At 65.4% G+C, this 8,795-nt stretch overlaps 1 protein-coding gene across 2 annotated transcripts; it reads left to right on the top strand.

Moving 5' to 3' along the window:
• Positions 1–1,306: 1,306 nt before the first annotated feature.
• Positions 1,307–8,241, top strand: ECEL1 (endothelin converting enzyme like 1; the record flags this gene model as incomplete). Of its 2 annotated transcripts, none has more annotated exons than XM_081242768.1 (17): positions 1,307–2,092; positions 2,704–2,772; positions 2,876–2,986; positions 3,064–3,156; positions 3,347–3,471; positions 4,155–4,377; positions 4,795–4,893; positions 5,133–5,207; positions 5,408–5,505; positions 5,808–5,866; positions 5,942–5,993; positions 6,563–6,630; positions 6,817–6,941; positions 7,260–7,325; positions 7,652–7,747; positions 7,935–8,011; positions 8,142–8,241. In XM_081242768.1, the coding sequence occupies 17 exons, from the start codon at positions 1,307–1,309 to the stop codon at positions 8,239–8,241; spliced, it is 2,322 nt and encodes a 773-aa protein (XP_081098894.1). The 2 variants fall into 2 exon arrangements, with proteins under 2 accessions (XP_081098894.1, XP_081098893.1); XM_081242767.1 differs by having other exon boundaries at positions 5,408–5,511.
• Positions 8,242–8,795: the final 554 nt, after the last annotated feature.

Here is an 8,795-nt window from a genome sequence, read left to right as displayed (position 1 = left end):
GAGGGAGCGCTGGGGGGCGGGCGGAGGAGGGTGGAGCCGCCCGCGCGCCCCCTCCCTCGGGGCCGGCGGGCGGCGCAGCGAGGCACGGCAGCAGAGGAGGCGGCGGGCGCACGGAGAGAGCGGCCGCCCTCCCAGCTCTGTCCCGGCTCCGGCTCCGGCCCCGGCCCCGGCTCGGGCTCGATCCGCTCTGTTCCCGCTCCGCCCGGGCGCGCACCTGCCGGGTAAGTGGCACCCGAGCCCGCGGCCGCCGCGGCCACATCAACCACCACCTCCGCCGCCACCGCCGCGCCGAGCCTCCAGGCTTTGTCTGCGTCCTCGCAGCTCCGGCTCAGGCTGCGGCTGCGACTCCCGGGCTTGGTTCTCTGGCTCCGCGGACTGCGCGGCGCGGGAGGCTCCGCACCCAGGGCTCGGGGCGCGCGGGGCCAGCTCGCTCTGCGCCGGGGATGAAACTTCGCCCAAGTTTGGGTTCCGGGGAGAACCTGTTGAAGCCGGGAGTGGCCCAGGGCGAGGACGGGGGACGAAACCGGTTCCGGGTCCTTTAGGGCCGTCGGGGCTTTCTCCCTGATCCTGGGCGGGATGGCGCGCCGGCGCGGGCCGCTTGGGAACGGGACTGGTGGGCGTTCTGGCCATTGAATAGAGAAGACAGGGCTGGGGAGGGCTCTGCGGACATCCGCGAGGACAAAGTTTGGTTCTTTAGTCGCTTTCTTGAGCGTCTAGTTCCAGTGCGGAAAGCTGAAGGCGGCTTCAGGGTCTGCATAGAAGCGGCACTGACCGCACCTCCTTTCCCCTGCCTCCGCTTTTCCCCTCCCCCCACCTGGCCTTGGCTGTAGCAGGTCCGGAACAAGAAATGCAAAGAGAAGAGAAACAGCCTTTCATTGAAGGCCTGCTACGTGCCAGGCCCCATGCTCGGTGCTCCCCTGCTTTATTACGGGCCTCCCAAACCTGCGGCGGGCATATGTATGCGGGGAGAGGGGAGGTTAAAGGACCCCACTGTGCAGTGTGGTAGATGGTGGCCACACTCTGAGCGGTCCCCTTCCTTCATTCTCCGAGTGGCGCAGGGAGGCCAGGCCCCAGGCCCACTCGTTGTTGGGGACTCGGGGTGGCCTCCAGCCTTTGGACCTAGGCCTGTGCCCTTCCTCGTCGTGCTCGTGGACCCCGTCGAGCCCCAGTACCCTTCTGAGCCTGTATCTACCTTTCCCGCAGCTGCGGCCCTGGGGGACCATGCGCCGGCCCGGTAGGAGCCTGGCGGCCGGTAGTATCCTGTAGCGGAGATCGCCAAGGGCTGCGCGGTGGTGTCCGCGGCGCCATGGAGGCCCCGTATTCGATGACAGCACACTACGACGAGTTCCAGGAGGTCAAGTACGTGAGCCGGTGCAGTGGGGGAGGCGCGCGGGGAACTTCGCTGCCCCCCGGCTTCCCGCTGAGTGCGGGGCGCAGCGCCCCCGGGGCCCGGGCCGGGCTGCCGCGCTGGAACCGGCGCGAGGTGTGCCTGCTGTCGGGGCTGGTGTTCGCCGCGGGCCTCTGTGCCATCCTGGCCGCCATGCTGGCTCTCAAGTACCTGGGCCCGGGAGCGGCGGGAGGCGCCACCTGCTCCGAGGGCTGCCCGGAGCGAAAGGCCTTCGCGCGCGCCGCCCGCTTCTTGGCCTCCAACCTGGACGCCAGCATAGACCCGTGCCAGGACTTCTACTCCTTCGCGTGCGGCGGCTGGCTGCGGCGCCACGCCATCCCGGACGACAAGCTCACCTACGGCACCATCGCGGCCATCGGCGAGCAGAACGAGGAGCGCCTGCGGCGCTTGCTGGCGCGGTCCGGGGGCGGGCCCGGCGGCGCAGCCCAGCGCAAGGTGCGCGCTTTCTTCCGCTCCTGCCTGGACATGCGTGAAATCGAACGGCTCGGCCCGCGGCCCATGCTCGAGGTCATCGAGGACTGCGGGGGCTGGGACCTGGGTGGCGCGGCGGAGCGCCCGGGGGCGGCGGCGCCCTGGGACCTCAACCGGCTGCTGTACAAGGCTCAGGGCGTGTACAGCGCCGCCGCGCTCTTCTCGCTCACCGTCAGTCTGGACGACAGGAATTCCTCGCGCTACGTCATCCGTGTGAGTGCACCCCCCCTCTCGCACCGGGCACCCCACAAGCGGCTAGGAACTAGGGGTGCCTCGGCCTGGCACGCCTGCCCCGCGCTCCCTATGCGCCCAGAAGACGGGTGCGGAAGGGGAGGGGAGGGTAGAGGAATGGAAGGGAGCTCGCACCGGCAGAGCGCGGGAGGAGGGCGCAAGTAATTTCCCTCGAGTAATTGCGGTGTTTAGCAGAGCCGCGGGAGCCGCAATTTCCCAGCCCTCTGGCGGCGGCGAGAGCTCGGAGGGAGGGGTGTACTGATGGGCTGTGGTGACAGGCCTGTCGGGCTGGGGCGGGCTGGAATGCCTGCGGGGCGGGGGACCAAGTGTCAGTGCGCCCCTCACAGGTAGGGAAAGGACAGGGTTACAGGAGGAAAGGTGGGGGGCGCCCCCCTCTGTCCCCAGGCTAGGCCAGTCAGGTGTGTGGGCCTAGACCAGCTTCTCTGGAATGAGGGAGGGGCTACTGTCTTTATGCTCCCCGGGCTGGTGACAGTGGATGTCTGGCGTGTCCTCAGTGCGCCCTTTTGGATGGGAATTCAGTCTGTTCGCAGGAGCCGGGAGAGTTGATCTCTGTCCCCCTTCTCTCTCCACAGATTGACCAGGATGGGCTCACCCTGCCAGAGAGGACCCTGTACTTAGCTCAGGATGAGGAGAGTGAGAAGGTGTGGGAACATGGGATGGGGTTCAGGGAAGGCCTGGGGCTCCGGGCGGCCTGGACCAGGGCCTGGCACCGACTGCATCCTTGCCGTGCCCCTCCTGGTGCAGATCCTGGCAGCGTACCGGGTGTTCATGGAGCGCCTGCTCAGCCTCTTGGGTGCTGAGGCTGTGGAGCAGAAGGCCCAGGAGATCCTGCAGCTGGAGCAGCAGCTGGCCAACGTGAGCAGGGCGACTGCTGTGTGCTGAGGGCGGGGAGCACTGGGCGGGGCTTGGTCAACTCCGCCCTCCATCCCCAGATCACAGTGTCAGAGTATGATGACCTCCGGCGAGATGTTAGCTCCATATACAACAAGGTGACACTGGGGCAGCTGCAGAAGATCACCCCCCACGTGAGTGTGACCCAGCCCTGGTCGGGGAGGCGCTGATCTTGGGACTCCTGGGCTGTCCCCTCCCCAGGGATGAGCAAGGCCTTCCACGGCCATGGACTCACATGTCCTCTTGTTGCCTGTACCTGACCCCCTCCCTGTCTTCTGTGGTCCCTGCCCCCCCACCCCACTGTCCCCATCCGTGGTCCCACAGCTGCGGTGGAAGTGGCTACTGGACCAGATCTTCCAGGAGGACTTCTCAGAGGATGAGGAGCTGGTGCTTCTGGCTACAGACTATATGCAGCAGGTGTCCCAGCTCATCCGCTCCACACCCCGCAGGTACAGCTGCCCGTCACCCGCCTGCTGCCCGCCTGCCCCCCAGCCCGCACCCCCCCCCAGCATCCCAGACCTATCTGCTTGGAGAGCTTTGAATTTCTGCCTCCGCCTCTGTCTGGTATCCACCCACTCTGGGGAGGCAGGCAAGGAGCACCGGAAAAGGAGTCCAGACCCCTAGGTTCAGACCTGGCTGTCCCACCTACTCTGTGGGACCCTGGGCAGAGCTGTGAGCTTCCCGAGCTGCGGTTCCCTCATGTGGGGATGGTGAGGCTTGAGTGAGTCTGAAGTCAGAAGGGGAAATTGTGGCCGCAACTCTGCCCCCCCGGGGCCACCTTGAGGAAAGCCTCCCTGGTCTCTGCCCCGCTTGGGAAGGACCTGAGGCCTCTCGAGGCCAGTTCTGAGGCAGGCAGTCACCCCAAGTGGTCATTCTCCCACCCCACGGCGAGTCAGAAACCAGTGCTGGCCGGTGCCCCGTCAGCCTCAGGCGCTCTGCTCGGTGGCCTGAGGTGGGTCTGCGGCGTGTGGGCCCAGCCCTCTTCCCTGACTGGGGCTGGGAGTACCTGGAATGACCCTCAGTCCTGTGCAGGTGCTTGGTCCCGCCCTAGGCTGGGGGCTGGGGGCTGGGGGCCGGGGCGCCCGCACACGTGAGCCTGTCGGGACACCCAGCTGCTTCACCTGGCCCTCAGGATCCTACACAACTACCTGGTGTGGCGCGTGGTGGTGGTCCTGAGTGAGCACCTATCCCCACCGTTCCGAGAGGCCCTGCACGAGCTGGCACGGGAGATGGAGGGCAGCGACAAGCCACAGGAGCTGGCCCGTGTCTGCCTGGGCCAGGCCAACCGTCACTTTGGCATGGCGCTCGGTGCCCTCTTTGTACATGAGCACTTCTCAGCTGCCAGCAAGGCCAAGGTCAGGCTGCCCTGGCCTTGAGGGTAGGGGTGCGGGTCCTGAGATGGGCATGAAGTTCTTGCATGGCCTTGGTCCAAGCATGAGGAGCATGGGGAGCCCTGCACATCCCCCTGCAGCCAAGGGCACCGGGCTCAGCTGAGGGCTCGGCCCTCTCTGAGCCTCCAGGCTACTCCTCACCAGGCTTCCTCCTCCAGGAAGCCTACCTGGTTTGTCAGCTGCAGGACCCTCTCCCCACCAAGCTCCTGCCCTCCCTGCTCTGCCATGCTCAGTGGGATGGCCTTAGGAATGCTGAGCAGCAAGTCCTGGGCTTAGGAAGTGGTGCTGAATGATTAGGGGGTACCCCTTACTCCAGGTGCTGGGGGCTCAGAGCTAAGGCCTCCTGGGTTGACCCTTGATTCCTGACCCCCGACCCTGCAGGTACAGCAGCTGGTAGAGGACATCAAGTACATCTTGGGCCAGCGCCTGGAGGAGCTGGACTGGATGGATGCTGAGACCAAGGCGGCCGCTCGGGCCAAGGTGACGTGGGACCCTTTTCCCATTTGTTGGTTCCACAATCACATATTAAGTGCCTACTGTGTGCCAAGTGCTGGGATAACAAAAGAGACAAAGACGCCTCTTGTGGAGTTGGCATCACCCAGCCTGCTTTCCCCTTTGCCTGAGCCCCACCCCTATGCTGGCCCAGGAGCTTTCTCCCTTAGAGGGGTGGAAGGCTACCTCCTGAGGCCCTGGCCCACTCACCACCCTCTCACCTGCAGCTCCAGTACATGATGGTGATGGTGGGCTACCCGGACTTCCTGCTCAAACCCGAGGCTGTGGACAAGGAGTATGAGGTGGGCCTGCCCCTGCCCTACCCAGCCTGACCCATCAGGCTTCTCCAGGCCCATGGCCAAGACCCCCATGGAGACCAACCACCACCACAGAGAAGGAGCCACAGCCCTCAGCTGACGGACGCTGGGAGGGCGTGGGACCTGCTGGGCGCTGGCCTGGCCCTGCCCCGGCCTGCCACTGAGAGCTGCCATCCCCCATGCAGTTTGAGGTCCATGAGAAGACCTACTTCAAGAACATCTTGAACAGCATCCGTTTCAGCATCCAGCTCTCAGTCAAGAAGATCCGGCAGGAGGTGGACAAGTCCACGTGGGTACCTGGCCTGGAGCTGGGGGGTCAGGTGTGCCATGGGGTGCCACGGGGACAGTGTTCCTTACCAACGCCAGGAGGCTGATGCCTCACAGACATGCTGGTGGGGAGTGAGGACCAGGCCTGCACAGGGTGCGAGTGGGGGCCGTCAGGGCGTGGGATCAGCCCGGGGGAGCCCCAGGATAGAGCTGTAGGCTGGGACCCCAGGGCATCCTTTAAGGAGGAGGAGACTGGGAGGTGGGGGTTGGAGGGGAGGGAGTGTGGGTGCCCCCAGTGACCCCAGCCTCGCTCCACAGGTGGCTCCTACCCCCACAGGCGCTCAATGCCTACTACCTACCCAACAAGAACCAGATGGGTAAGGGGTGTGTCCAGGCAAGGGGCAGGGCCTGGAGGTGGGGAGGGTCTCCCGCTGACCGTGCCCTCCCTGCAGTGTTCCCCGCTGGAATCCTGCAGCCTACACTGTACGACCCTGACTTTCCACAGTGAGTAGGGAACCTGGCATGAGCCAGAGCCACGGCCGTGGCCTGGTCTGCGGGGTGGGTGGGGACTGCTCAGATGGCCTCATGCCTGGGCTGGGCATTGCAGTCATGACAGCTGCAGCCCTGGGTCCCCATAGTCCCACTTCATCTTTGGTTATTTAGAAAAAGGTGTAGGTTTTTTTTTTCATTCTTTTAAATGTCCTGAGTCCCCCTTACCTGGTTTGAGGCTTCTTTGGGTGTTGCGAAACTGGAACAATCCTAGTGATGAGGAAAAAGGCCAAATCCCACGTGGGGTGCCTGTTTCCCTCCTGTCTCCCTCCAACCCTGTCTCCTCCCCGCAGCCCTGCTCTGTTAGATGTTATTTCCTAAAAGGCAGCTGCACAGGTATCACTGGCCCCTTTTACATACCCCACGAGGAAGCTGAGGCACAAGCGTTCTGGGACCGTGCAGTCACTGGCCTCCCTGGGCTACCTCGTGGCCTGGCCAGGGCCTCCTGAGGCCTGGGCAGCAGCTCGGCGGGGCTCTCAGAGGGCGGGTGAGGCTGCGGCCTGACACTGCTGCCACGGGCCCAGGTCTCTGAACTACGGGGGCATCGGCACCATCATCGGGCACGAGCTGACCCATGGCTACGATGACTGGGGTGAGGCCTGCGGGCGGTCTGAGGGGTGGCGGAGGACAGGCAGTGGCGGGCAGGGTGGTGAGGGCCAGTGGAGGCCCCGCGGCTCCCCTGTGCCTGTTGGCTGGTGGGTGGGGAGGGCCTTGGTGCCCAGCCGGGCTCTGCGGTGAAGGCCAGTCTCGGCCCGCCCCCCCTCCCCGCTGCCCACAGGAGGCCAGTATGACCGCTCGGGCAACCTGCTGCACTGGTGGACCGAGGACTCCCACAGCCGCTTCCTGCGCAAGGCCGAGTGCATCGTCCACCTCTACGACAACTTCACCGTCTACAACCAGCGGGTGAGGCCCCCTCGCTGCCCCCTGGGCCCCTCAGGCCTGGCCAGTGCAGACTAGGAGCGTGCACACCTCCATGCACGCTCACGTGCCTGAACAAACCCAGTGCCAAGCTCCGTGCACACCCGCCAGGGTCTACGTGCACACTGACTTGGGCGAGAGAATGAGTTCGCACAGACTCACACGCACGTGGGGCACAAAGTGGGGGAGTCCTACCCAAACCCCCTGGGAAAGGGCAGGTGGGTGGAGGCAGGGCCCAGGGAGGCGAGGCCCGAAGGAGGCCAGAGGGCCCTGGGCGGCCTCCAACTCTTCCCCTCTCGCCAGGTGAATGGGAAGCACACACTTGGAGAGAACATTGCGGACATGGGCGGCCTCAAGCTCGCCTACCATGTGAGCTGCCCCTGCCTGGCCCTCGATCCCCGAGGGAGGAGTGGGGGGCGGCACTGAGCACTGGGCTAGCCATCCCTCCCTCCCCATCCTGTTGAGCTCTGGGCACAGGGTCCACTGGAAGAGGGACTCCTAGGACCCCTGCCTTCCAGGAGAGCAAAGAGGGCTGCCTGGAGGGGGTGGCACCTGCCTGGGGTTAGCCTTCTGGGGAGGGAAGAAGGGAGGGGTCCGGGGGGTTCAGCAGGGTGGGTGGTGCGCAGAGCTGACTGAGTGGAGGGTGCCAGGTGGCCCCGTTGTGGGCACCGCAGCTCCATGCTCTGCGCCCCCAGGCCTATCAGAAGTGGGTGCGTGAGCACGGCCCCGAGCACCCGCTGCACCGGCTCAAGTACACGCACAATCAGCTCTTCTTTATCGCCTTTGCCCAGGTGTGCGGGCGGGGGCCAGTAGGGGAGGGGGGGAGGGGGGCACAGCCTCCAGCCCATCTCCCATCAGCCACCCCTCCGAGAGCCCTGTGGGTTCTGGTGGGGGATCGAGGCCTAGTGTGCAGGGCTTCGTCAGTGGACGCCTGGCCTCATGTCCCCACTCCTCCCCTCCACCCCCCTCCTGGCCCAGAACTGGTGCATCAAGCGGCGGTCACAGTCCATCTACCTGCAGGTGCTGACCGACAAGCACGCACCTGAGCACTACAGGTACACCCCCCTGCCTGCCTGGGCCTCATCCCCTCCTTGTGTCTGGGGTGGGAGCGGGTCGGGGTGGGAAGGGACATCTGGGGTGTGGTGGCCTGTGCCACACACTCTGTGGGTCTCTCCCCTGCCCCAGGGTGCTGGGCAGCGTGTCCCAGTTCGAGGAGTTCGGCCGGGCCTTCCATTGCCCCAAGGACTCGCCCATGAACCCTGCCCACAAGTGCTCTGTGTGGTGAGCCTGGCTGCCCACCTGCACGCCCCTACTTCCCTGCACGAACTGCCTCTCACTGGCGGCTGGGGCAGGCATGGACCCGGCTCTGGTCCACTCTAGGTGCCATCCGCCTCCCCAGCCCCTCCAGGACCCAGCACCCAATCACTGTCCCTCACTTCAGGAGGGACCCAGAACAAGGATGAAGTTGGGCTCCAGGAGGGCCTGGGGGAGAGACGCTAAGGTCCCCAGACTAGGCTCTCGGGAGCCAGACCCCCGCCCAGGCTGGATTGTACAGGCCCCGCCTTCGCTGTGTTCTCGCTGCTAAGTCAGGTCAATAAAGCTGCTCTACTCTTGCCTCCGCCTCCTCAGGGGCCCCCAGAGCAGGTGGGACTGGATGAACCCCTGGGGGAGGCTCAGGCCCTTAACAGAATGAGACCCTAGAGAAGACCTTTTTGTCCCCTCCTGGTGGTCTCGGCTGGGCTGCCTCTGTGCCACCTCCCCAGCTCTTGTCTTTCCACCAAGCACCCACGCTGCCCTCCACCAAAGTCCTGCCGAGGCCCCTGCGTGGTCCTGAGGGTG

Source organism: Mesoplodon bidens, assembly GCF_964165515.1.
Source record: "Mesoplodon bidens genome assembly, chromosome: 8".
NCBI lineage: Eukaryota > Metazoa > Chordata > Mammalia > Artiodactyla > Ziphiidae > Mesoplodon > Mesoplodon bidens.
Note: the sequence above shows the minus strand (reverse complement) of the source record. Positions and strands in the feature narration are given on the sequence as shown.